This window comes from Ursus americanus, chromosome 21, assembly GCF_024610735.1.
Source record: "Ursus americanus isolate L20-20 chromosome 21, mUrsAme1.1.p, whole genome shotgun sequence".
NCBI classification, from domain to species: domain Eukaryota; kingdom Metazoa; phylum Chordata; class Mammalia; order Carnivora; family Ursidae; genus Ursus; species Ursus americanus.
The window spans coordinates 13015295-13043206 of NC_142147.1; the positions used below are offsets into that span (position 1 = coordinate 13015295).

General features: G+C 55.7%; 1 protein-coding gene across 1 annotated transcript in view; it reads left to right on the forward strand.

The window, feature by feature from the left end:
* The first annotated feature begins 1091 nt into the window (after positions 1-1091).
* Positions 1092-27912, forward strand: part of SLC6A2 (solute carrier family 6 member 2) — a 46125-nt gene continuing 19304 nt past the window's right edge. Inside the window, exons 1-4 of the mRNA XM_045806712.2 lie at positions 1092-1614; positions 12963-13094; positions 15000-15237; positions 26247-26385. Coding sequence (XP_045662668.1) covers positions 1344-1614; positions 12963-13094; positions 15000-15237; positions 26247-26385 — 780 coding nt within the window. The 5' untranslated portion in view covers positions 1092-1343. The remainder of the gene's footprint in view (positions 1615-12962; positions 13095-14999; positions 15238-26246; positions 26386-27912) is intronic.

Below are 27912 nucleotides of genomic sequence, written 5' to 3' on the forward strand. Positions count from 1 at the left end.
AGGAACAGATGAGGAAGAGGTAAATGAACACGTGGATAAATGAATAAAGTTCTCAGGCTCATGGAACAGGAGTCACACCCGCAAATCTGTGTAACAAACAGAGGAGGTCAGGGCTGGGGTATGACCTTTCAACTGTGAGCCAGCCAATGGGCCACCAGCAGGTTTGCAAACCTAGGTAGGAACTGAGCAGAACATCCCCACTTTGTTGACGGAGAAAACTCCGCAGGGTAGTTTAAGGGGCCTGCGGCGGATGACAGAGCTAGGACTGACTCGGGTCATCTGCTCTCCGTGGTCTTTTCCCGGGCCCCTCTCAGACGCGACTCTGACCCCAGTTCTGGGCGTCTCGCTCTCTTCCCGTGGTGGGAAGTCAGAGCTCGGTGCCCCCCGGGAGCTGCGTCTGGCGCGCCTGTGCGTACTGGCAAGGGAGCGGGCGCCCGGGTCCCCGAGTCGCCCCCCGAGCCCGCGCCGCGCCCCCGCCCCTGCCCAGCCCCGACCGCGCTGTCAGTCCCCATTAGCGCTAACAGGCTCCAGACGGAGCGGGCCCGGCGCGGGCTTAATGCAATCGGCGCGTTACCTGGGGCGCAGGCTACATTACCAGCCCGTCCCCCGCCCGGCGCGGCCAGACCAGGCAGCCCGCGCCCGGCCGGCCGCCCCGCGCCTCCCGCGCTCCTCGGGCCGCGCCCGAGCGCCACGCGGCGGAGCCCAGCCCCGGCCCGCGCCGCACAGCCTGCCGCGGCCAGGCGGGGCACCCGGGATCGCGGCGCTGCCGGACACTTGAGTGCGCCCTGCGCGCCTCCTGGCCGAGGTGTGCCGGGGAGGCCCTGGCTGCGAGCGCAGAGAGAGAGTGGCAGCGAGTTTGAGGTGCAGAAGGGTGAGTGTCCCGGGAGGCTCCCGGGGCTGCTGGAGGCAGCACCGATCCGAGCTGGGGGGCAGGGGGCAGCAAACGGCACTGGCAGGGTCCCCGCCCCTGGGAAATCTCAGCCTCTGCGTGTCCCAGCCCCGCCATCTGGGGGCGAGAGGGAGCGGGCGAATGAGGGACGCGCTGCGTGGTCCCGGGCCGGACCCACGGGGCGGACAGGGGCGGTCTCCACCTCTCAGTTCTGTCTCAGTTCCGCACTCCCCTACCACTGTTTCCAATTTTTTTTTTCCAACAGAAGCGCTCGCGTTTGGGGAAACCCCGCGTCTGCCCAGGGCGCGCTGGCTGCTGTGTCTCGGCGCTCCGGGGAGGTCTCTGGAGGCGCAAGCAGGGCGGGATGGCCTAGTGACCGCATCTTTTCCTTTCATCCGCGCAGAGCCTCGGAGTGCTCCCAGTATCGCTGACGTTCCCCTCGCCAACCGCACCCATGCTTCTGGCGCGGATGAAGCCGCAGGTGCAGCCCGAGAACAGCGGGGCGGACCAGGGGCCCGAGCCCGTGCAAGGGCGCAAAGCCGCGGAGCTGTTGGTGGTAAAAGAGCGCAACGGCGTCCAGTGTCTCCTGGCGTCTCGCGCAGGGGACGAGCAGCCCCGGGAGACCTGGGGCAAGAAGATCGACTTCCTGCTGTCGGTGATAGGCTTCGCTGTGGACCTGGCCAACGTGTGGCGCTTCCCCTACCTCTGCTACAAGAACGGTGGTGGTGAGACCCCTGATGGGCTGGGGGTTTGGACTTGCGAGGCTACCTGTCCCGCAGCAGTGGCGGGGATAGGGGCTGGGATGGAGATGCTGGGATGCGCGTGGTAGAAGAGGAAGCATGCGAGCGAGTCTGGAACGCAGGAAGGGTCTGGACAGGGCTCATGGAAAAAGGAGTGGTCCCCGGTGGAAAAGAGAAGTGGAGGCTTGCCCCTGGACAGTGATAAGTGCATGGGTGGAAGGACAGAATCTGGGGCCCTAAGTTGGGTGAGAAACACTGATCTTTTGATGGTTCGCAGGAAGAGAGGTGGAGATTTGGAGAGCTCTGGAAGGGGCCCCAGAAGGGCACAGGAAGTGACAACCAGGCACACGGGAACCCTAACTCCAGCACTCTGAGCCTTGGGCCAGAGGCCTCTGGGCCAAAAAGGGAGAGAGGACGTGGGCTCCCTGAAGGCATTTGGGGGGCCCTGCACTCTTGGGGACAAAGACTCTGAAACAGAGACACACAGAGAGAAGCTAGTGTCAGAGGGAACACCTCTCTCAGGATGGGGGTTGTGTTGCTGGAGGCGCCGGAGTGCACAGCCTCAATAGGATTGCGTCATTAGGTACCAAGAACTCACCTGATCTTGGAGGCAGGAGGCCTGGGATGAAGCCTTTACTTCCTGGGGTCCTGGCCACAATGCAGGGTGGAGTAGTAGAGGGGCCTGGAGAAAACTCCAGTGGAAGCAGCCAGGCTCTCTTCCCTATCCCGAGCCGGGTGACAGATGACCTACCTGCCTGGGACGCGAGTCTAGACACCAACTACAGCAGAGCCCTGGAAGAAGGGGCCTAGGGCGTGGGACACAAGGTCCTAACACTCTAGCCTCTTCTTGAGGGCCTTTGCTTCTGGGCGCCCAAACCACCCCAGTCCTGTGCCTCTTGCTGGAATGAGTTCAGGGGTGCCCTGCCGAAAGCCTGGGAAAATGATGGGGAGGAAGAAGTTGGCAAAGGGGAGTCCGGCTCTGGAAACTTCTCTATATCCATGAGGTCATCCTGCCTGGCAGGGGCTCTAGCTCCTGACTCCAGGTGGTCAGAGGCAGGCAGGGCAAGGGCTTGGAACCGGGTAAAGGGAAGGCTCGCAACCGGTCCTGTAGGGTCTGGGACCTAGCTCTCTGCTTCAGCCTTTGCTCTGGACACCTGCTCCGGTTGAGAAATGGGAAGCACGATCCAGAGGTGACACTCCTCCGTGGTTGGCTGCCACAGCCTCTCAAGTCTCTGGTCGGCTTTAAGAATTCTGGCCTTTTGGACCCAGGGAGGGAGGAAAAGCAGATTGCATGTATTTTTAGCAGGTGGGGAGATGACGAATGAAAGACAGACCGAGACCCTAAGATGCGCCGTCTGGCATGTCCTCAGTGGCCGTCCGAGGCTGCATGCCCCAAGACAGCAGGAGGCCCCCTCATGAACCAGCAACAGTTCCTGGGTTCCTCTCAGTGTGAGGCACAGTGCTAGGCTCCGCGGGGGCCCCCTACGTATATTCATCACCACGTCTGCCTGCCAGGAGCTTTAGTCACCTAAAGTGTCATGCCACTGCATGCCATTGTCACTGTCATAAGTGTTGGTTGAAACTAAAAGCACCCCAGATGGCCAGTTGGACATGTCGGCTAGACGGATATTCTAGAGCTCCCACTGTGTGCTCCCGAGGCCATTGCCACCAACTGTGAGCACCTGCTGTATGCTCGGTGATACACCAGGTGCGGGGCAGGGGACAAACACAGCCAATTTGTCACAGGTTCCAATTTTTAGGCAAACTCGGTGGGAAACTCCCTGTCGTTGGTCTGCAAACCCTGCATATCGCCCAGCCGTGTTGTTTGGTCTTTTATCTCTTTGTGTATCGGTCACCCAAACAGACGGGGGCATAAACTGTGGCTTTTTCCTGCCTCTATTTCGAATGCTCAAAATAAGGTCCAGATCCTAGGAAGGTGGTAGAAGGTGCCCAACAGACGTCTGTTGAATGAGTACATGAATGGAATGATCCACGCCTTAATGCCTACTCAGAGACAGCGGGAACGCCCGGCAGGAACTGACCAAGAAAGGGAGCTCGCGCTGGTGGGCTGGGGCCAGCAGGCCGGGGGTCAGGGGCCTTGGCCATGGAGTCCCGGGTTCCAACTTCTGCCAGTGGGACTTCGGCCTCTCCTGCCTCAATGTCCTCATCTGTCAAATGGAAAGAATGGTTCTCACCTTTCAGAGGGCGAGGATGGGAGAATGTGATATAAGGCTCACGGAGAGCCACGCAGGGAGTATGGCCCCTTGTAAGGGTAGCTGCCCCTCTTCCTTAACCACGTTTTGATGATGTGGGAAATGGATGGGAGAGGTGACAAGCGTTCTAAAGGTCTGAAGAGGGGCTGATTGGGAAAGATGGGGACGTGGACTGTCCTCGGAGCTCAGGCCCTCGGGATGGGAGGTGCATGGATAAGCCTTGAGACGGTAGGAGGCATGCTCGTTGCTCGAGAATGCATGTGGGATCATCTCAGAGACGAGGAGTGCGGGCTGGCGGGAGGGCAAGCCAGCAGAGATAAGGGCGGAGAGGCAAGTCAGGGCCCGGTCCTGGAGACCTTGAATGCCAGGCTAAGGGGTGGGGAAGTCGTACCAGTGAATTTCCATTACTGGCCACGATGTCCGCGGTTGACCCAGGGGAGCCATGCAGCCTCCCCCTCCATTGCCGACTAGAAGGCAGCTCCTTTTCTGAGCTACCCCTTAGCCCTCCAGGGGAGCTCAGCTGGCCCCTTTGGAACTTCATCTCTGCTGAGCCCTCCTGGCTGCTCCTTGGGGATCAGTCCCTCACCATAATTCTAAAGTCAGCCCCTGAGATGTGCAAGCAGGTTGGCAGGTGGGTGTCCTGTAATGGTGGAAGCAGCCCGAAGACCCGAGTTTGAATCCCAGCTCCGTTTCTCTGGGCATGGCCCCACCCCTCTCCTAGCCTGAGTTCCCTGTGACAGCTGGAGATGAGCTTCGATGACCCCCACGAGCTCTCCTTCTCCAGTGACCTGGCTCAACGCCGCGCCCAAGCTGGGACTCGGCCGCCTTGTCGTGTACTAGCCCGTGTGAGCTTCTGCTGCTGGTTTGCACATAGTAACCTCCAAGTCTGGCTGTGCCCGCTGGCTCAGACCGGAGCATGTTGTGAAATGATACAGGTGCCAATAGTTTAGGCCCCCGGCTAATACTTTCTGAATAAATTCCTGGGAATGATCAGTGTGTCTGAACATCTTCCCAGAGGCCAGCTGCTGGGAGGCACACGTGCGGGAGGCTACGGACGGGGAAAGCCAGTTTTGGAAATTTCAGAACCTTCTCAAACAGAGAGACAGTGCCAGGCTGTGGGGGCTATTTTCAGGATGCTAGAATCTCCCCTGCACCTGTGGTCTTCGGCCTGGCCTGTGCTGGTCCCCGGGGAGGCGTGGGCCGATCGCCTGGCTCTCCACGTCGGCCTGCCCGGCCAGGAAAGGAGTCTCGGTGATGGCTGCTTCTGTTTGAAATGAGTCCTGTGCTGTCAGACAGATGGTCTCTGGGTTCAGGCAGACCCAGGTTTGAATCTGAGCCTGACACTTTCTGGCAATGGAACCCTGAACTCATCCTCTCTGGGCCTCAGTTTCCTTGTGCAGAGAAGGAGAAAGCGTCTACCTTCCAGCAGGGTGATGATATCGAGGACATAAACAAAGCCTTCGATATAGTGTCTGGCACAGAGAAGTGGCTCAGGAAACGACCTGTTCCTATCGTTGCTATTGTTTGTTGATTTTCAACTACAGGCTAGACCCAGGAGTACGGTCAGGTCCTGAGTTTGGAGGGAGCAGAATTGATTCTAGGAATCAATCTAGGAAGGGGAGTCAGGCTGGACAGCAGGCACACCTGGGCCCAGGGAATCGAGAATCAAGAGCTGGGCTCTGCTCCGTGTTCTGGGAGTATGACCTCCTCCCACGGCTCTTTGCTCACCTGGATGATGGGGATTAATATTCCTGCACGGGGGCCCGTGAGATGTGGTTCTGGTCCCGAATAGGGTTCTTCTCCATTCCCTAGTATGCTGACGGTCTCAGGTATCCGTAGCCCATGGTGTGGGAACCCTCTTGGCCAACATATTTGGGCTTCCGGAGGCTGGATGTGAAGTGATGGCTGGTGCAGAGGTCAGAGGCTTGCAAACTCGGTGTTCTCCCACCCGGCCTGGCTGTAGGAGGCCGTCTTCGCCCTGAGCTTGCCAAACCCGACAGGGCCGTCCACTGACGAGTTTGCAGGAACGAGGAGGTGCTCATCAGGACCTAGAGCTGCGTCTTGAATCTGGGGTCACTGGCATGATGTGGCTCGTTGCTCTGAGCTGGCCAGAAAGAGCTAAGGAAGCCGTTTCCAGCAAGATGGGATTTCATGGGGCTAAATGTTACACCCTTTCCTGTGGTCCCAGACCCTACTGCCTAAGTAAGGATGAGGTCACAGTGCAAGGGGAGGGAGGCCCTGGGGCTTTCATTAGCCGCGGGAGCCACGTACCGCACGAGAAAGCGTTTCCAACATGCCCACCATATTCCAGGAACACGGAGATGAGCAAAAGCTCCCTTTAGGGAGCTCGTAGTCTCGGGTAGATATCCTAAAAGTTAACGTCATCTTGGATCCTGTTGTTGGAAGGCTTATATCCCGAATGAGGGAGATGAGGGTTCACTTATAATGGATTCTGAGCATCTGGAAGACCCGCTTTTTGGTTCATTGATAAGAGACCAGGACCGAGATGGGAAAGCAGCACCTTCAAGGAGCTCTAGGGAAACTCCAGCTTTTGTGAATAAAAATCAGGTCAGACCCGCAAAGCTGCCATGAGGCGAAGTAACCCCAACCCCCGTTTCCCTGAATTTCACCCCCAGTGCCCTCCTGAAAGGAGCCAGGGGGTTCATCTATCAGGAAGTGGGCATGTTTCCTCCCTGGGGGTGTTCCCTGGTCTCAGAGCCAAGGTCAGCTCAGAGGTCAGCTGGGAGCACCTAAGCCGAATGTGTAGGTCACTCCGTGGGGAGCTCCCTCCTGGAGCAGCGGGAGCGTCTGCAGTGGTGTGCACCCCTGCTCCTGGCCGATCTCAGTGAGAGGCAGGAGTCCAGGGCTACAAGACCCCACTTGGGCGGTAGTTGGGGGGATCCTGAGGCCAGTGGGCAGGGGCCCACGGTGGTCCTTGAGGTCCTTCAGGAGAAGATAAGTCTTGGGGAGGAGGAAACACGGCCGTCATCCCATGGTTCTGATACCCTACCCTGGACAGAGTCCATGCTGACAAACTCGAATGATCTGGGCTTGGTTTAGTATAAGAATTAGAGTGTTTCCCTACAGGAATGGCCGCATGAAGCCAGGGGCTGAGCTGGTGAGGGCTCAGAGGGCGTTGCTATGGCCAACCCCCAGTGCACGAAGCATTGCTTTGGACAAGACCGATCTGGCTTGTTCTCCGTGGCTCTAAGGCCAGACGGAAGGTGGAAAGGGGAGGCTGCTGGTTGAGGGGGGGGTGTGGGATTGAGGGAACGGGAAAAAGTCATGCTGGCCAGATGGAGAGGCTGGCCGCCAGGTTCAGCAAAGCCTCAGTGGACCGTGGGGACCTCGGAGCGAGCCTGGGATGGCCCCCCAGACTTGTCCTGAGTTGAGGTGAGGAGGCCGGGACTATGCCCTGACATCAATTGGTCAGTGGGTACCAGCTACCTTGGGAAGGCGACGTGGCCTTGGGGGCGGTGGCTCTCTTAACTGAGGCGGTTGCCAAGGGGCCTACAGCTGAGGGCTGAGCAGGACCAGCCGCGGGGGAGCAGGTCTCTCCCTCCTGAGGGGCTTCTGGGGAGCACAGTAGGAGCCCTTTCCAGTCTTGGAGCTGGCGGTGACCTGAGGGAACCCTGACTCCGTTCCTGCCTGTGGTCTGCACCCTTGTTTGGCCGCAGGGGAATGGCCAGCCTCCCTTGGGACGGGCACAGGAGGCCCCACGGGACCTGCGTGCGCTCCCCTGCGTGATGGCAGGACACGATTCCCGTAGAGGGAGCACCTCGGACGTGCCAGGTACTTGCTTCTCCTCCATCATCTCCATTATCACAGCACACCGGTGGTGCGGAGATGGTCCTCCGTGCTTCTACACGGCCCCGTGCTCCAACACTCCAGACCCCAGCGGGGTGTCGACCCGGAGTGAGCAGACCCCACGGGCTCAGGGCACAGTCCTGCAAGACTGCCCCCACTTCAGGTGCCCGCCAAGGTCTCCAGCGGTCCGCTGCACTTCTGACCACCTGGCTGCAAATCAGGGGTTTCCGGGATCCCCTCGTCAGGTGCAGTCATCTGCTATGGCAGCTCCTAGAACTCAGGGAAGCACCGTCTTACATTTTGCAGCTTGTTATAAAGGGTGTGATGAAGGATACCAAAGAGCAGTCAGTTGGGGAGGTACGTGGGGCGAGGTCTGGGACAGTGCCGAGCGCAGGAGTTTCTGCCCTCGCCGAGTTGGGGTGGGCCACCCTCCTGGCACGTGGGTGTGTTCACCACCCCAGAAGTTTTCCGAGTTCCGTAGCTCAGAGACCTTTATGGAAGCTTCGTCACGTGGGCATCATTGGTATTAACTTCATCTCCAGCCCCCCATATCTTTCCCCGAGGTTGGAAGCTGGGGCTGAAAGTTCCAAATTTCTAATCAGGGTCTGGCTTTTCTGGGGACCACCCCCCCCCAGCAGCCCACCAAGAATTGTCTCATTAGAACAAAAGATCCTCCTATCACCCAGAAAATTTCAAGGGATTTGGGAGCTCTGTGTAAGACACTCCTATCACTCCCACTCAGAAAATTGTGCGGGTTTTTAAGAGCTCTGTGTTAGGAACCCAGAGCAGAGACCAAATATCTACGTATCACATTATGTCACAGCGGGTCTGCCCTGGGCCCTGTGCTTTAGAGAACCCCGTTCGGCCCTCCTTCCCTTCTCACCGAGGCCAGAGCCAAGAAAGCCTGCTCACCCAGAGCACTGCCTCCCCCCGCCACCACTCCAGGTACCCAGATCCTGGAATTCCCTGTGCAAACACCCCAACCCCCTTCTGGGTCTGCAGGGGCCTCCCAGCTCATGCCTTCTGTCGTGTGGGCTGTGCTGCAGGTGCGCAGGGCCCAGGACCCAGGGGAGGCCGGGGACCCACTGTCCGCAGGGGTGTGGACAGAGAGCTTAGACATGTGGGTGCAAGAGTCCACACGTGTGTGCAAAAGGCCTTGCATGTCATTGGACAGCACTGAGGTGGGGAAGAAGTGGGGTGCAGGCAAATGGGGCTCCCCTTATGTTATCACATTGCCCTGCAGAACTATAGGAGGGGAGGGCTCCAAAATTGAACCTTACAATAGAACCATCATGAAGGTCTAGCTGTTGAGGTAAGAAGAGAGAGCATGTTTGATTTAAGAGGTGTGGCCCGATGTGTCATGAAAGGCGTGGCCCCGTGGGTGTAGATCCCCACTCTTGCCCCCGAGCCCACCCGTGCACCTGACGGGGGCAGCACTGTCTCCTACAGAAATCTCAACCTCTCTTCCCCCCTTATGTCTACTATGCCTTTGGGGTGTTCAGGGAGGGGGCTCAAGTCTGGCTAAGTCTTGGCCTTGACCAAGGTTTTCATGGCGATCTGGCGAAAGCCACAGGCAGTGACCATCCGTAGTTTTGTGGGTTTTCACTTCTTGATATATCAGGGTGTGGCCAGAAGGCACAGTTTGAGGAATCCGGCCCCCAGCGGTCTGGGAAGAGGGTTCAGCTAGGTCTCAGGGGACCCTCCTCTCCTTCCTGCAGCCCCTCCCTGATCACACTCTCTCCACCTCACCCCAAATCACCACCAGGCCTGGGCCCTACCACCTCTAGTTGAGCCCCCTGTAGACATTCGCTCCCCTTTCCCAAGCTCCCCCTCATGTGGCCTCCTCATCTGCCTGGGTGGATCCCCGCTCGGAGCTTAGTGACCAGGGCACTTCCCTTCCTGAGGACTTGGCGTTTGCACAGAAGATTCCAGAGCCCCTCTGTGGCCAGTAGCGTTTCCCTGTAGTGGTGGCGTGTCAAGCAGCGTGCACTGGGCTGGAGGTGATGCGACAGACGCTTTCCTTATAAATTCATCCGAGGCCATTTGTCAGAGTCCCTTTTACCATTGACGGTTCTTTCCCTCGTGTGTTTGTGGGTGTCAGTGTGCAGAAGGATCGAGAGTGTGCACAGGTATGCATCTGTGTATAGGCATATGGGCTGAAGGTTCAGGAGGTATGCCCTGTAGGCGTTTCTCCAGGTCTGCACACCAGCACCTGCACAACCAGAGCATTCCAGAATCACGACAGGATTGTGGGCTGTGGCCCGAGGTTCTCCGCTCTTGGGCCCCGTGCAAGGCTGCTTATAGCTGGCAGTGCGATACATGAAGATGTAGCAGGCCCATGGGAGTGTGGTGGTTATAGGCCTTGCAGGATAGTAACTTCTAGAAAGCTTGCCGTCCAGCCTGTTTCCCCAGGAGCTGCTGCAGGCCTGTTTCTAAGGGAGGACTCCTCAGCTGACCTCAGTCACCCCTGAAATCCCTTTCCGGCTCCTCAGTTCTGCCCCAGCTTCCTCCAGATCTTTCTGCAAGGGGGCTTGAGCCAACCAGATGGTCAACGTCTTCTTTGAGAATAAGGCACTGGCCACAGGGCAGCTTTCTGGTTTTTAGCCACACTCAGCTGTTCCATGTTTCTGGAGTGTTCTTGGGCTGTTTCCTCCTGAAGCGGTGGCTGGCCCACATTAAATGCATTCGGAGAAGAGCCTCGGGCTTGGGCAGACCCATCATCCCCCCTCCTCCTCTCCCTTGCTGGGACTCCCAGCTGAGCCCAAGAGGAGACGAATCTCAGCCTGCTTAACCTATCTACCTGTTGGCAGGTGCCCCCCGGAGGCGTAAGAGTTGAGAAAACTGGCCCAGGTGAGACACTCGGTTAGCTGGCTGACGTTGCTCTTTCCCTTTGTTGTAGAAATAATGTCATGTTGTCAGCAGCAAACCGCAGGGCCAAGATCTGAGCCATGATTCCTGGCTTTTTCCTTCCCCGCTGTCCCTTGGGCCACCGACCTCAGTCTTCAGACCTGTTCAACGTTCATTCGGATAGCTCTGTTTCCCCTCCTCTCTGGCTGTGGTCTCCCGAGGGCAGTAGCAGGTGGCCACAGATGAAGTGGGGCTCAAAGAGATCCAGGTTTGAAGCCCAGCTGCATACTTCCTAGTCTGGACAAGCTACTTGGGCGAATTAGTGGTAATTATCTCTCAGGGACGGTTTTACATGAATAATTAGCGTGTGGCTTGGCATATAACGGGAACTCACCAGTGTCACCACCACCACCTACCTCCATGAGCATCACCGCCCCCACTGGGATTGCTGTCCCACCGTGGGCAGACATGGGTTCAGGTGCAAGATCAGCCCTCTCTGTGGGAGAGGGGCTGGGGCGGAGTTTGAAAGCAGGAAATGAGGAGCGGAAGGGAGATGTGGGCACTTGGGCATTGCAAAGAAGTCAGGCGTGGTCAGGCGTGGGGCAGGGGGTGGGGTGTCGGACCAGAGTATGACCAACAGACTAGATGGCCGAGCTGGTTCCAGATCCCCAGGGTCAGAACACTCTCCCCTCTAAGACCCTGCTCAGACTCATGGCCTTCACTGAGGCCAGAATGTTATGGAATCTGCACAATATGTTGGAATGGCTCTGGAGCTCGGGAGGCAGGCAGACCTAGGCCTGAACCCCAGATCCCTCACTGACCGGCTGGGTGACCTTGGTCAACTCACTTGATTTCCCCAAGCCTCAGTTCCTTCCTCTGAAAAATGGGCCTGTCAGGAGCTACCTCAGATTTTTCCGGGTAAGGTAGATGGGATCCCAGATGTCCAGCGCCCAGTGCCTACTCGATACATAGGAGGTCCTCACTTTCTGGTAGTTTCTTTCCTATGCCACCATGTTGGTCCGTCTCTTGCTACAACACTTCATGCTTTGTCCTTAAGAGCCCCGGGCTTCCTGAGGAGAAGCCCTGGGAAGAAAGTAGAGACTGACCGTCTCAGTTGCTGGGCGCGTTTGACCCGGGGTGCCATGTGACTTCGCCATCACCCTCTGTAAAATCGAGATGGTAATCATCTCTGCATCTTAGAGCTGGTGTGAAGATGGAATGAGACCTTGCCTGGAAAGTGCCTGGAACACGGCCCAGGACGTTCTCGTCCTCATGCTACCGTCATGAAATATTTCCCAGTTTCTGCATTTTGCTGGAGTGGGTGGGCCAGACAGCGTTTGGTTTCCAAGGTTACGACATCTCGGCCAAAGGCCAGAGGCGGGGGGACGAGTGTGGATCTGGCCTGGCCACCTCCAGCTGTGTCAGGAAAAGGAGCTGGCATTTTGCTTCGGCCCCGCTTATAGCCGGGGCTGACATGGCACGTATCCCAGTGAGTCACCTCTCGGCGTCAGAGCCCCGTAAGCTCACCCTGGGGCTGCCAGGCACACGGAGAATCATCTCTGAAACTCACCCATGTCTCATCCCACCGGGAACTCTCTCAGGGATGAGTCGCTGCCCCTTCCTTGCCAGGAGCCCCCTCTAGTTTCTGCGATGCTCTGGGTGGGCTCCTTCCCTGGTCAGACCCTTGCTCCGGGGTTTGCTTCCCTTCAGCTGCCTGTAGCAGGGCGAGGGAGCCTGACGCGTTGGAAGACCTGAGTACTCATTCTGCTTCTGTCACCTACCAGCAGCACCAACAGGACTGAATCGACTCCCTTCTCTGCCCTCAGTTTCCTCTGGGGGAGCGGGGGGACACAGAGTGACCCTACCTGATTGTGTCTCTGGTTATGTCTCTTAGTGGACCTAATAAGCCAGTGAGATTGTGTTCGGGAAAGCGCCCGAGACCTGAAAATGAGACCGATAGAAGCAAAGTTAGAAGCTCAATCATAGGTGACTTTGGGCACTGAGCTCTATTTTCTGGCCTCTACAAGGAGGCTTTGGGGCGATTGGCATCTCCTAGAGCAATGGTTCGTGCGAGAAAAGGTTCTGCAGGAATTTGGTGCACACCGGACCTCTACGCGTGCTCATGGCACAGCGTGTGTCTGTGTATCGAAGGCCAGAAGAATCCTGCAAGAAACAAGGCCGTTCAGCTTTGATGAAGCCAGAATTTACTGCCCTGACCACGGAACCCCATTAGCATGGCCGATGGCTAGTCTTGGTACCCCCACAATTATTACAAGTGTGGCAGTTTGTGCGCGTGTCTCTGCGTCACTCTGTTCATCTACCACAAAGCCCCCCTCGGGAAGTGGCCGGGGAGCTGCTGGGTGAGGACCCCAAGGCTCTACTAGATGTTGATCCAGGCGCTCAGAGGGGCAGGCTAAGGCTGGGCAGGGCTCTGGGGGGGTCACACGCTGCCTCTGTGTCCTCCAGGTGCCTTTCTGATCCCGTACACACTGTTCCTTATCATCGCCGGGATGCCTCTGTTCTACATGGAGCTGGCCCTGGGCCAGTACAACCGAGAAGGAGCAGCCACGGTGTGGAAGATCTGCCCATTCTTCAAAGGTAAAGCACGGGTCGGGGGGTCCAAGTTGTCCGAAAGATTTCCTCCGTGCCCCTTGGAGGAAGTGCTCCGGAGGTGGGATCTGAGGTAGACCAGCTGCCTGGGGTGGGGGTGGGGGCAGGGTCAAGAGCACCCACGGTTCACAGTTACGGGGAGAGCATTTGGTGTGTCAGGGACAGCTTAGCCTATAAAGTCGAGACACCTGGGGACCAGTCCAGCTTCCACCGCTGAGTGACCAGAAGGTGTCTGTTTCCCATACGGGAAATATTTACGGAAGTGTCAGAAGTACCCAGCACACACCACTCCTCTCCGCTCACGCTCCCATGGCAGAGACATGGTCAATTGCTCGTGGGCCTTTCCGGGCTCAGCTAGAAACCTGTCTCACAGTCCTTAATCCAGCAGCCACCACTGACTGATCACAGCTGGGAGAGGTGATGAAGCCTGCTGGCATTTGGTACTTGGAGCACATCTGGAGAAAGTAGCCATAGCAACTGGCATTTCTTGGTCCCTTGGTACAAGGATGAGAAAGGCAGGGAGTCAGAATTAGTGCCTCCCAAGCGCTGGTTAGTGACCTGGGCCCAGATAGCACTGAGGGCCAGTATGACTCCTGGGCGCCTCTTCTCAGCTGGCACGTGTCTCCTGACCACCGTCTCCATACTCAGTCCTGTAGTAGACATAGGCCGGTACGAGAGGCTTATAAGATGTGTATTAGTGAGGATTGTTTAGTTTAATTTCTGGAAATCCCACTCAAAGTGTCTTTAATGTAAAAGAGAATTAATTAATTGGCTTATGATACAGTAAAGTCTAAGAGCTTCTGGCTAGCTTCAGGTGCAGCTTGATCTAGGTGCTTGAATAAGATCACCTGGAATCTGCCTCCACCTCTCTCCATCTGAAGTCAGCGTCCGCATCCATCTCAGGCATATTCTTCTCAGGTGCCAGCAAAACTGGCATCAGCAACAACGAGATGACCTCCTACCAAGTTTAACAGGGACACAAGAAATCAAAAACACCTTCTAGCATCCTTAGAGTTCCCCGAGAGGACTCTCATTGGTTTTACTTGAGTCATAAGCCCATCTGTCAACCAATCCTTATGGCTCTGGGCAAGCAGAACTCTGAGTGGCCAGGCCTGAGGCATGTGCCTATTGCTAGGTCAAGGGCATGAGGGATTAGCCTTACCCAAGCCTCACATGCTAAGAATGCTTAAGGCTACCCCCTTCAAGCAATGCTGCACAGGCAAAAAAAAAAAAAAAAAAAAAAAAAAATCTACTCTGGGCAAACACCTAGAACTAGCTAGCCCAAGAGGAGCTTCCAGTATATTCAGGAAGGTGGGATTGACACATGCACTAAGCAGATGTTGAAAGCAGGGCCCAGGGCTACTCAGGGAGTTTGTTTGGGGTTCCCCAGAAGCAGGGCCTGAGACAAGGATTGTGTAGGGAGTTATTTTGGGAGGTGACTCTAGGAAGGACTGTTAGGGCACAGAGAAGGGGAGTCAGCCAATAAAAGTATGTCCTCGAGCCGGCTCCACCATGGCTGGACCAGGGGCTCATCCGCCTGGGAGACAATATTAGCCGGCCTCCCTGTTACTCCGCCCCGGGGTGAGGGACCCGGATGCTCCCTCTCCAGTGCCTCCAGCCACTCCAGTACTTACACTCTGCCTGCTCCCTGGGGGCAGGAAGGGCCTGGCACTTCTCCCGGCCTGATGAGCGGCCGAGGAGCTGCAGGGGCGAGAGAGAGCGCTCAAGCGAAGGGCTGGGGGGTTCCCAGGGCATACGGGTGGGGCTGCAGAGGAGGAGGGGCGGAGGGGGTCCGGTGGTGCCATGGTCGGAGCTGGCGCCCCGGGAGACGTGAGTGGCTCTGGGGCGGGGCCTGGGGAAGCCCCCGCCTGACCCCGCGCTGCCCCCACGCAGGCGTGGGCTACGCCGTGATCCTCATCGCCATCTACGTCGGCTTCTACTACAACGTCATCATCGCCTGGTCCCTTTACTACCTCTTCTCCTCCTTCACCCTCAAACTGCCCTGGACTGACTGCGGCCATTCCTGGAACAGCCCCAACTGCACCGACCCCAAGCTCCTCAACAGCTCCGTGCTGGGCAACCACACCAAGTACTCCAAGTACAAGTTCACGCCCGCAGCAGAGTTCTATGAGTAAGTCATCGGCCGCGTGTCCTACACCCACGGGCACACCAGCCCCGGTGCTGGGCAGGCCCTGGGCCAAAGGCTAAGGAAAAACCCCAAGAGAGGAGGGGACACCCCAGCCACGGTTTGTAGGGTGCCCTGAGCCACCAGCACCTGCTAGGAGCTGAGGATCCGATCGTGGGCAGGGCAGCGGCGGACCCCGTGTTCCGGCACGGGAGAGTGGGGCTGGGGAGAAACACACGAGTCCGCAGGCAGGGAAGCAAGAACATTTTAGAGAGTCGGCGTGCCCTTTGGGAAATGAAACACAATTTCAGGAGTGTAGGCATTCTTAAGGAGCTAAAACCAAGTATGCGGTAGAAAGGGATGGGGGTGGGGAGAAACATTAGCTCAGGTGGTCAGGGAGGGCTTCTCTGAGGAGGTGACACGAGAACAGATGAAGCCAGCCGAGGGGACACATATAGGGGCTCAGCCAATGGAGCTGTAGCTTGGACCCGAGGGGAACTGATCCCGGAGCCGTCGCCTAGCCCGCCCCATGCTGCTGTCTCTCTGGGGATTCCAGCGGGGCGAGGAGCCAGAGCTTGGGAGTGAAATTCGGGAGGCGGGAGGCAGGCCAGCTATGTGCAGCTTGGGGGGAATATTTGGACCATGTGTGTGAGGGAGTCACTGGTGGTAGAAGACAGAACATCTTTTTTAAAAAGACACTTTTTATACTGACACCATTTTAGACACAGAAAACTTATAAAAGTAACCCATAGAACTCTTACATGCCCTCCACCCACTTGGCTCCTTATAGAACCAGAGTGCAGTGACTAAAATCAGAAAATTACCATTCATATGCTGTTAACTAACTGGCTAAAGCCCCCCCCCTTTTTTTTTAGTTCACCAGTTTTCCCACTCATGTCCTTTTCCGGCCCAGGATCCACTTCCCCTTAGTCTCCAATCTGTGAGAATTCTTTGGTCTTTCCTTGAGTGTCATGACCTTGACACTTGGGAGGAGTGCTGGTCAGGTATTCTGTAAAGTAGCCCTCCGCGTAGCTTGGTTTGCTGTTTTCTCCTGGTTAGGCTGAGCTTAGGCATTTTGGACAAGAACACCGTAGAGACGGCGCGTGTCCTTCCCAGTGTGCCGGATCAGGGAGTATGTGATGCCAGTCTCATTCCGGGATGCATTGCGATCGCTTGGCTAAGAGGGTGGCAGCCCGCTTCCTTCTGTGTGGAGAGAGCATTATTCCTGTGTCATTCACCAGCGTCTTCCGCGGAGCCGCTTGCGGTTATCTGAAGATCTTGTTTCTCCCCATACTTGGACCCACAATGCTTGAGCGCCCTTCAATAACTCTTGCAAGCAAAGATAATCCTTACAGCGTTTGTCTGATGGTGATTTTTCTATTCCCATCATTCCCCCTAGATTAATTGACTGGAATTCTTCTGTAAGAAAGAGGTGTCCCTTTCTCCCTATTTATTCATTCATTCGGTGACTCAGTTCTTTCTTTGGAGCTATAATTGACATGTAACATTATGTTTCAGGTGTACAGCGATTGGAAACATGTATATATTGCAAAATGATGACTACAGTAAGTTCGGTTAACATCCATCGCTGCACGTAATTACAATTTTTTTTTCCTTGTGATGAGAAAATTTTAAGATCTATTCTCTTAGCAACTTTCAAATACACAGGACAGTACTGTTAACTGGGGGACTGCGCTGTACGTGGCATCCCAGGACTTACTTATTTTAAAGTTGGAACTTTGTATCTTTCGACCCCCCTCACCCTGTTTGCCCACCCTCAACCCTGCCTCTCCCAACTACCAATTCATCTTTATCTAGGAGTTTGGATTTTTTTTTTAAAGGTTTGGATTCCACATATAAGTGGGATCATATGGGATTTGTCTTTCTCTGTCTGACTTACTTCACTTAGCATAATGCCCTCAAGGTCTGTCTGTGTTGTCACACATGGCAGGATTTCCCTCTTTTTTATGGCTGAATATTGTGTATATATACCATGGTGTGTGTGTGTGTGTGTGTGTGTGTGTCTGTCTGTCTGTCTGTCTGTCTCCCTTTCTCTCCCTGCCCCCCCGACAGGGACACACACACGCACACTCCATCATTTTTATACGTTCACGCATCCATGGATGTCTTGCTCCCGTGTCTTGGCTCTTATAAATAATGCCGCAGTGAACATAGATAGGGGTGTAGGTATCTTTTTGAATTAGTGTTTCCACTTCCTTCAGATAAATACCTACCAGTAGAATTGCTGGATCATAAGGTAGTTCATTTTTAACTTAAAAAAAAAAAAGATTTCATTTGTTTATTTGACAGAGAGAGAGAGCACGTGAGCACATGAGCGGGGGCGGGGCAGAGGGAGAGGGAGAAGCAGGCTCCCTGCTGAGTGGGAAGCCCCATGCAGGGATTCGATCCCAGGACCCTGGGATCAGGACCTGAGCCGAAGGCAGACCCTCAACCAACTGAGCCACCCGGGAGCCCCTGTTTTTAACTTTTTGAGGAGTCTCCATACTGTTTCCCGCAGCGGCTGCGCCTGTTTGCGTCCCCACCCACAGCACATGAGGGGACCCTTTCCTCCCTGCTCCCCAGCGCTTGTTACATCTTGTTTTTTGATGGCGGCCATTCTAACAGGTGTGAGGCTCTGACAGCTCGTGGTGGTTTTGGTCCGCATTTCCTCATTCATTCATTTATGTCTGTACGGGCTCGTGGAGGGTTATTTTATTCTGTGGTTTTAATCCAGAACCGTCGACATTTATTTTGTGGTTCCGTTGAATCCTGTCATCCTCTAGTCTATCGTTTTGTGTCCTGAGGTGGGCGATGGTCAACTTGTCTTCAGCCACCTAGTGGAAGATGTTTGCACGGCGGGCCCTTGAAAATGGAGCAGGGACTGTCTTTCTTCCTGGGGCGTGGGACCGGGGAAATGCCACTGGGACCTCACTCTCGAGGCGCACGTGGTCTGGACGAGGGTGTGGCAAACTGTTCTATAAAAGACCAGATGGCAAATATTTGGGGCTTTGAGGGCCTTCTATGTCTCTTGCCTATTCTTCTTTGTTTCCTTTTATCCTTTCAAAAGATAAAAACCATTCTTAGCTCACAGGCTACAGCCTGGATTTGGCTTGGGGGCCGTGGTTTGCTGACTCCTAGTCTAGAGAGGTTGTCTGTCTGTCCAGTTCAGTGAAGCAGCCACATGTGGCCAGTGGAGCCATGGAAACGTGACCAGTGTGACCAAAGAATTACATTTTTAAATGTGATTTAATTTCCATCAATATACTTTTAAAGAGCTGCGTGGGGCCGGTGGCTACCACCTCGGACAGTTGAGGTCCAGAGGATGAGGAAAGACAGATTCATAAAAGACAGAACGCTAGGACCAGCCTTTGTCCGTCCGACGGATTCTCAACCCCAAGGACCTGGGAGTGAGTCCCGATTACCTGGAGATTGGAGTTCCCTTAGGCCAGTTTCCACCCTTGCCATCTCAGGCCAGTGGGGCCAAGGACATACGGTTTGGTAAAAAGCGGCCTCTGGAAAGTCTGCTGCTTCTTGGGGCTCGGGGGAATTAGGGGCTCAGGACCCAGAACCGACCCTCCATGAGCCCTCGCAGCGAATTTGCTAAGGGCCCCCGCCCTACATGCCCACCTCCCTCCGTGTTTCCTGGATTTCCAGCAGGCACGTGCAGAACTATATAGGTGTCGGAATTTGGGGGGAGAGGGTCCATCATTGTCATCAGATTCGAACCACGTCTGTAGGGCCCCAAGGACCGCAGCATTGCAGTACTTACATCGAACATCTGTTCCCACAGCAGCGTCCTTCCCGTCTCCCTCACTGTCCCGTGAACAGCTCATCGCTTACCACGCACATCCAGCTTCCTCCTGACTTCCCTGTAGGCATGGCTTCAATGGAAGCCTCACACCCACCCCACGAGGTTTCTGTGACTCTTCCCCTCGGTGCGCACACGAAGGGGCCGTCAACATTAGCTTCAGTTGCAGATGAGACCGGGAGGTGCTGGCCCACAGCCCCCACGGCCAGTGCCCTGCGGAGTCCAGATTCGGGCCCTGGACAGCCCACGGCCCAGGCCTCCGGGAGTGAGCACCTGCTTCCACTTTGCCCCTAGGAGCCCCCCTCTGCTCACCCCAGCCCCTGCCTTGCCCGGCAGTGAAATCCAGAGCCTGTCATCGTCCTAGCCGCTGGCTTGTGTTGCGTTCTCGCCATTATAAATGGTCATTATTACTCGGAAACGTTGTCATAGTCCCAAATCACATTTGTCTGGCTTAGATTATGTCCCCGTCATTGCGCGCCATGGCTTTTCATCCTGACCACTGTGGTCTAGAATCATTCTTCTTCTATGTGTGAGGGAAGAGGCCCACGCAGGAAATGACTTGTCCAGGGTCAGGCAGTTTAGAGGTGACATCTGAAGTGGGTTTGAACCCAGGCAGTCTGGGAGGAAAGGCCAAGCTCCCAGCCCAGTGGAGCGATTCAGAGCCACGCAGAGAGTGTTAAAACACACAGATGCCTGGACCCGACACCCAGAGGCCCTGATTTCATGGGTCTGGGTGCAGCCTGGGAATGGGGACTCTTACGTGCAGCCCCTCTGGAGACTCTGATATCATAGCCACTCTGCTTTCCTGTCTCAGCCAGAGCGAGATTCTTCCTGGTTCAGACTGACGTCCCAACAGTGTCCTATGGTGGGAAATCGAGGACCTCCTTCTCCCTTCTGAGGAGCGGGGCCTCAGAAAATCCCAGAACCTTCGGGGAGCTTGCGGGTGGAGGTCTTAGGCCTCCGTAGCTTATGAATGTGGTTTGGGCCAGGAGATAGCAGGAGCTGCTCATACAGGCCATTGGCTCCTCATGCTCCCCTTCACCAGCTCGTGCTAAAGGAAGAGACATGATTTTTCTTTTTGCTCTTGGCAACCCTTGTCTTTGTAAACTAAAATGGAAACCGGTAGTGTCGGTCATCTCTAGTCTAGCCATGATTTGGTTCCTCTGCTGGCGTCGAAATGGCCAGCAGGTCTGCCCCAGCAGAGACCCCCGCCCAGCAGGAGAGAGAGGCCAGTTGGGTTTTAAGACCCAGAGTACTTCAGCTAAGGCCCTGAACTTAGTCCAGGCTCAGCTGTGAGCAGAACGTGGTGGAGGAAGATGACATTCTTCTGCGAGCAAGGCCTGGGAACTGGGGGCCTTTGGTGGGGACTTCTCGCAGCAGCTCTGTGCTCTGTAGGGCTCGCCCCAGCCCCAGCCCCTGCAAGCTTCCCAGCCCACGCACCAGGCACCACGCATCTCTTCACACCAAATGCCACTTAGTTTGCAGAGATGGTGGCGGTGGAAATGACGCGTATCTCACAGATAAGAAGATGGTAGGTCAGGATTTTAGGGAAGGGGCAGAGCCTGGATCTCTGCACCCCAGGCTCTCCTGTCTCCTTCCTCCATCCATTCGGGACCCGCATGCGGGAGTCTCCGTGGTGGACAGAAGCCCTTCTATGCACCTCTTTCTCACCTTCAGCTGGCTTTTGTGTGCTTCGAAGTCAAAGTCAGGAGCTGCTACTGGATATTTTTTTTAATGCCACATGGCCATTTTAGCTTAGGGTTTCTGCTTTAAAAGAGTCGCCCCATCTCAGTCTGGGGAGGCGGCAAGTAGGACTCCCAGTGCCAACCCTGAGAAGGCCAGGCCCTTTTTTCTCTTTCCCCAGAGCCTGCTGGCCCATGTCGTTGCCATCTTATACTCATTTAGGAGGATGGATTGTAAACATCATCCAAGGGAACAAAACCGCTCTTCTGCCCAGGCCCCAGGCCTGCAGCCAAGCAGCCAGCGGCGAAAAAGAAAGTCTGATGCGCTGTAACTTTATCTGTAAAAGGGCGCCCTTGGCGACACGCTCGGGAGACAGAAAACATCTACTCCCTGCCTGTTCCCGGTGGGGCAGAGAAGTCCCCCTCCACCCCTGTGCTAACCCTCTGGGCTCATATGTCAAGGAAGAAACTGAGCCTGTTTGGCCCTCAGACTTCGGAAAGCCTGGACCATATACTTCACGATGATTCATTTTCATTAAACTGCTGGAAAAGTACAACAAACCCGAGTTACTCGTGCTCACCCCCAAGGCTTGGGCCTGCTGGGGAGAGGCTGGGTTCACATGTCTTTTCCTGGGAATCAGCTCAGGAGTCTGGCCTTTTCACTGGCCAAATATCTAGGCAAGCCCCGAAACCTGAACGTGGGCTTCGCATGCACGTGGGGGCCTTTCCACCCTCTGGCTGGGCACTGGTGTCGTTTTAGCAAGTTTCAGGCCAAGTACAGTGGGTCTGGTGCCTTTTATCATCACTTCAATAACCAAATGGGCCAAATGGTTAGCGACACCATTCAACCCTCGGCCCATAAAACAATGAAGAAGCAGAGTTAAGCCAGATGGGTTCAGCCCCTGATTCTGGTTCTCTACCTTTTCGGATAGGCCCACCCTTTCTTCTTCTTCTTCTTCTCCTCCCCCTCCTCCTCCCCTTCCTCCTCCTCCCCCCTCCCTTCTCATCCTGCTCTTCTTCCCCCCTCCCCCTGCTCCTCCTCCCTCCCCTTCCTCCTCCCATTCCTCCTCTCCCTCCTCCTCCCCCACCAATCTCTCTGTCTTTCTCTCAGGGCATAGGAGAGGAGCCTAATTCAGGGCATCATTTTGAGTTGACACTAGCCAGGCAGACAAATTGGGCCAGGAAGTGTGTTCTAGATGGAAAGGAACAGGAAGTTCCAAGGCCCCGAGCAACAAGAGCTTCAGATGACAGAGAAATGACAGTGGCTGGCCATGGCCAGGAGCCCCAGGCAGGGCGTGGTGAGACAGGGGATGCAGTGGGCAGGGGACAGTTAGGAAAGGCCTCAGGTTCTGGAAGGCTTATGTTTTTATGCTTTGGACCAGGATTTCATCACCTCCACATTTTTAGCATTACAGGCTAGGAAATTCTCTGTTGGGGCAGGGCTGTCCTGTGCATTTGGGATGTTTAGTAACATCTCTGGCCTCTGCCCACGAGATAGGAACAGCACCTCCGTCCACTCCAGATGAGACAACCCAGACATTGCCAGACATCCCTGGGGAGGCAGGGCTAAAGTGCCCCGGTGAGAACCACTGTTGGAGGTGATAAGGAGGTGATAAGGGGTGGGAAAGTGACAGATTAGAAGAACGAGTCAGATGCATGGTTCTACAGCAGCCCAGACTAGAGTTGAGGGGCCACGGAGAGACTGGGTAGTGGAGAGGCGGGAGACTTCTGTACCAGTCCGGGGGGAAGAGAATGTGGGTCTGGCCTGGGATGCGGCCATGGTACCAGACCAGGAGGCAGGATGAAGAGGGCCAACACCGAAGCCGATTGCCTGGGACAGCTGACGCAGGGTGGGGAATTTCAAGCCACAACATCTGGCCTGGGGGCCGCAGGGATGGGGGCTGTCCGGGGAGGGGGTACACGGGCTTTGTGGGTCACACTTGCTCACCTGCAGACACATAGGCCCATCCACAACCCGCTCTGCCCCTCTCTCCCTCTGCCTCACCTGTGCGCCTCCTCTCAGCTCACCTGCTCCCCCACGCCCCGCAGAGAAAGTACCAGCCACCGCCCCCACCCCAGGGGGGAGCCTGCAGGCTGACTCCCTGGGGCTAACTCCCTTGGTCATTTTGGGGGCACTCCTTAGCTCCTTTGCTGCTCCTTGAAGGCTGGGACTGGCTCATGACAGTTACGATTACCATTTGTGGAGCATATCCTGAGTTCTAGGCACTGTCTCACGTTCCGTGGTTTCTTCCTCACGAGAAGCATTCTCCTGAGAAGGGAAAGAAAAGAGCTCAAGATGGGGAACGTTGGCACCAGTTCCTCTGCCTGCCCCCCAAGCCCACAGGAGCTCCTTGTGCTGGACCCGGGACCTGCTTGTCCACAGCCGGGTCCCCAGCGCCCAGCACTGCCAGCCTCACCGCAGACATGCAGAATGAGTTTGCACAATCAGAGGAAGGCTTCAGGCCACCTGTCGCCGGTGGCAGGACCAGGGCGGGAGCCCAGGTCTGTCTGACCCCCGTTCTGGGCCACGGTCTTCTATGGGCCTTCAGTTCTTGCAAATAATAGACATCGATTTGGAATGGATGAATAAATGACCCCATTAGTTTATGCACGGGGGCAGTGGTGGCCCCTCAGATGCAATCACCTGGCCAAGGATAAGCGAACCAAGTTTCCAGACTCTGGGTGCAGCTTCCCCACAAGCACGGCATCTTCCGGCGTCTGATGCGCTGCTCCCAGCAAGCGCGGCCGTCAGCCTCTGGTTCTGCGGGCTCCTCTGACACCCAGGCGTACAAAATAGTCCAAGCTCACGTTTTATGAGCCTCTCTGAGCCTTTTTTTTGCCCCCTGAGGCACAGAAGCCAATTTTAGTTTGCCAGGAAAGTAAAGACACTTTCTGGAAGACTCAAGCTCGCTCTAAAGAAAACCTGTAATTTAAGCAGACCTCTTGTTTGGGGGGGGGGGGGGTCTCAGCTTTGGCTGCCCAGGAGCATCTCCTGGAGTTTAAAGGACGCTGGTGCCCAGGTCCGTTCCCCCACAGGTTCTAAGTTAACTGGTTGAGAGTGGGGCGCAGACATCAGAATTCTTCGTTTAGAAGATCTCCGCGTGATTCCAACGTGCAGGGTGAGAAGTTGACAGGCCTCCAAGTGACATTCTTCGTACCTCGGATTTCTCTTCTGGGGGGAGTGGGTGAGGAAGAAGAGGAGGGAAGGGAGGAGGGGTGGGGGGAGAGAAAGACAGAGATACAGACAGACAGACAATTGACTACCGCCCAGCTTATCCACTCTAGCTTTGCCAACTTTTGCCATTAGTGTGTCCTTTTGAGTTAAAGCACTCCTCTAGGGAAGGACAATATATTAAGCTACTTTTAGCCTTTGACACTAGTCACCCTGGACAGTGTGAGGGACCTGGACAGAAGGGTGAGGACCCCTCCAGGTTGGGGGAGGAGCTGCTGAGAGAAGTGGGGCCCTGTGGGAGACTGACCTTCTGGGCTCCCTGGCTCCTCTCGGGTAGGACCTGGGTCTCATTTTTTAGAAGATGGGTTGTTGGATTTAGCAAGAAGGGCTGTGAACCGGTGTTCCTGATCCTATGATCTGCTCTGAGCTAACAGGCCTGACTGCGAGGCCTGGGTTTGGCACTGGGGACCCAGAGATGCCTTATCCACCTCCTCACCCCGGGGAGAGCCTTGGATGTAGCCAGCCCTCACGTGGCAGGAGCAGGTTTGGTTTGGGAAATGAGCCAAGAGCCACGGGAACTGGAAGGGCTGAAAGATCCATGCCAGGGGTGATCATGGAGGCCTCCCAGAGGAGGTGACATTGGAGCGGGGCCTTGAAAGGTATGGGTAGTTTGTAGCCTCTGAGTGTGGGGTGCAGTGGAGGACGGCAGGGACCAGTTCTGGGTGCCCTTGAAGCTCTCTCAGCTCCCAACCCTTGTCACACTTCATTGTGATTGTGCTGGTAATGCCGCCTTTGGGGCTAGAATGGAGCCCCCCACACAAGGCACTGTGTGCGAGAGGCCCCACGGAGCCGCTGAGGCCCAGGGGGAGCCTGCTCCCAGCTTGCCCTCACTGAGGAACGAATGATCTGGATGCAGGCGGACACCTTACCAAGCTGTCCCCTCTTGCACGGAAACAGTTCTGCTTTCTTGGTCTTGCAAGGATGTGGAACTGGGGGGGGGGGTCTCCCTCCCCTGGGACCTGGTCTGACTTGACCTTTGGTTAGATCCGCATGACTTTGGTTAGATTCTAATTAGCAATCGGTCGTTTTCTGTGCAATTCCATTCACTGTTTCTTCACTGTAGATTGTATGAGGAACCCCAGGAGTCTCAAACGTCATTTTTATTCTACGTGTTTGTTTTCCTTACTTTCGAACACCCCGCTTTTTATTGAAGGACACCATATTATAAAGAACCACTCCTGAGGGATGGTTCAGGAATGTCACAAACAGAGCACAGCCATGTCACCAGCACGCAGATCTAGAAACCTAACTGGCGAGTGTCCGAGAAATTCCTGTAGTGTCCCACTCTGTACCCCCATCGTCCCCACCCAGGGAGCACCTGCCCTTCCTGACCCCGAGCTCCTGAGGTTAGGGTTGCGTATCGTAGTTTAGAGGAGTGGAATTAGACAGAAAGCACTGACTTCTTCGGGTCTGGTTTTGACTTCTTTCTCATAGGATTTTGCGTGAGAGGTCCATCCATAGAGAGCTAGTTGCTTCGTGATAATTCCGTTTTGTGAATGTATCATAATTATCCATTCTTCTATTGATGGGTATTCGAGTATTTTTCAGTTTGAGGTTATTGTGATTCATGCTGCTGTGAACATTCTAGAACATGTGTTTCGGTGGACATATGCACACATTTCTGTTGAGTAAATACCCAGGAATGGAATTGCCAGGGCGTGGGATATGCGTACCTTTAGCTTCAGTGGCTGTTCCCAAAGCGAAGAGATGTTTATTCTCATCTCAGTCCCTAGACAGGGTTGTATGAACTTGGAACGTTTGGGACCGGATAATTCCTTGTTGTTAAGAGGCTGTCCTGGGCGTTGTAGGATGTCCCTGGTCACAATCCTCCAGACACCAGGAGCACAGCCTCCCTCCCTAACTCATGACCATGAAAGATGCCTCCACACCTTGCCAAATGTTCCGTTGTCCCCCCGGGGGGAGAGGGGCAACACTACCCATCACTCCTGCTGAGAGCCCACTGCTGTAGGCTATGGGTGCTCGAAGGGCCCAGGCTCTTCCTGTTATTTCCCGCCCTCTCCCCAGGACCGGGCATGCCGGGGGCACTCAAGAGATTTGTGTTACTGTTTCAAAACCAGAGGTGAGTGGAAAGACTTGCCCGATGATCTGCTGGCTGGGAGCAGGCCCGGCCCCGGCCACGACCGTGCAGGGCAGGCCCACACGAGGCGGGGCAGTGGCTGGCGCAGCCCAAGGCCGGTCTCCGTCGATGGGTGCTTTCGGGGACTGGCCCGCGGCCTAGGCCACCCCGTCTGACGACACTGTCTCCTCCGGCCCCTCCCTCTCCCCCGGGCAGGCGTGGAGTCCTGCACCTGCACGAGAGCAGCGGGATCCATGACATCGGTCTGCCCCAGTGGCAGCTCTCGCTCTGTCTGATGGTCGTCGTAATCATCCTGTTCTTCAGCCTCTGGAAAGGAGTGAAGACGTCAGGAAAGGTAATATCTTTGTTTCTATTTAAATTGGGACATTGGCCTGAAAAAGAAGACATTTTTTTTTCCAGCTGTCACTAGATGGTCGGCAAAAAGCAAGCGTGGAAGGAGAGGTACAGAGCCTGGGTTTGCCCCCCCTCCCCCGGCTCTGCCGCTGGCTGACTGGGAGGCCACGACAGGTCCCTTCCCTTCCCGAAGCCCAAGGCTCCCCAGCAGGGGTGAGGGGGTGCATCAGGGCTCCACACTTCTCCACCAAAGCTCCCAGGGATTGGGACACCCCAAGGGTCTTGGGAAAAAGCCTAAAGTGACTTACTGGACTGCGTTTGATAAATCACGAATTCTGGCCTAAAACGTGATGCACATTTGCTCCTTCTCTGGAATATAACCGCTGCCTCCACTAGCAAATCCATGTGCTTCATTCACCGTGCTCAGTACGAGTGCCTGCGAGGGTCTAGGTTTCCTGGGGACAGGGGCGCGGGGGGCGGGTGGCCGCCAGAGTCGGCATTCTGACCTGGGTGACCCTTCCACCCGCCCCCCGGATTCAGTCCCTCGGGGGGAGTACACGCATCTCATGGCCCGTGTTGATTCTGAACCCAGGGAACATCAGAACAGCCCCATTTGGACCCTATGGGGTCCCTGTGGGGCTCGACTGTCCTGACGAGGCTGTAGTTGACAAATGCTCTTTCCAGTGCTGTAATTAGCTACTGCTGTGTAACAAAACAGCCTGAGACGGAGTGATGTAAAGGAACCCTTTTGTTACCTCTCGCGATGCTGTGGGTTGACTGAGACCCGATCGGTGGGTCTTCTGCTCCATGTGATGTTGGCTGGCTCCATACCTGGGGGCTTGGCTGAGCTGGAATGTCCAAGATGGTGCACACTCATGGACGGTAGCTGGTACTGCCTGGGAGCCCAGCTGGAGCCATCAACCAGAGCGTCTTGGGTTGTTTCCACAGAACCTCTCCAAGTGGCTTGGGCTTCTCACAGCATGGCGGCCAAGTTCCAAGAGCACGTTCCAAGCACACAAGCCCAGTGTGCAAGTAGCTCTTCCAGTCTCTGCTTGCATCATGCTTGCTGTTGGCCCAATGGCCAAGACAAATCTTGTGGTAAAGCCCAGAGTCCGTGTGGGAGGGGACTAACCCAGGTGCGGTTTCACTGGTGGTCACGAGGCAACCGTCTACTGTAATCAGGCCGGTGTGACTTTGTGAGAAGCCTCATTAGACAAGTGACTGGGCAAGTGGCATGCGTCCAAGTGATTTCTGGTATTCCCAGAGTCCTTGGTCATGCCATTGGGAGCAAAGATAGTGGCAGGGGACCAGCAGCCAGTGGGGCCGAAATCTGTCAAGAAAGGCTTGACATGGAACTTCCGCTCAGCATGTTGAAGACACAGTGTCTGGCCCAAGGAGGAACCCACATAAAATGCAGACCAGGACTGCAAGCAATTCTGGGATAGGGCAAAACCGGGCTAGGACAGCTACCATCCCAACGCCTGGCACATAGTAGGTCTTCAGGAAGTATTTAGTGAAGGATTCATGT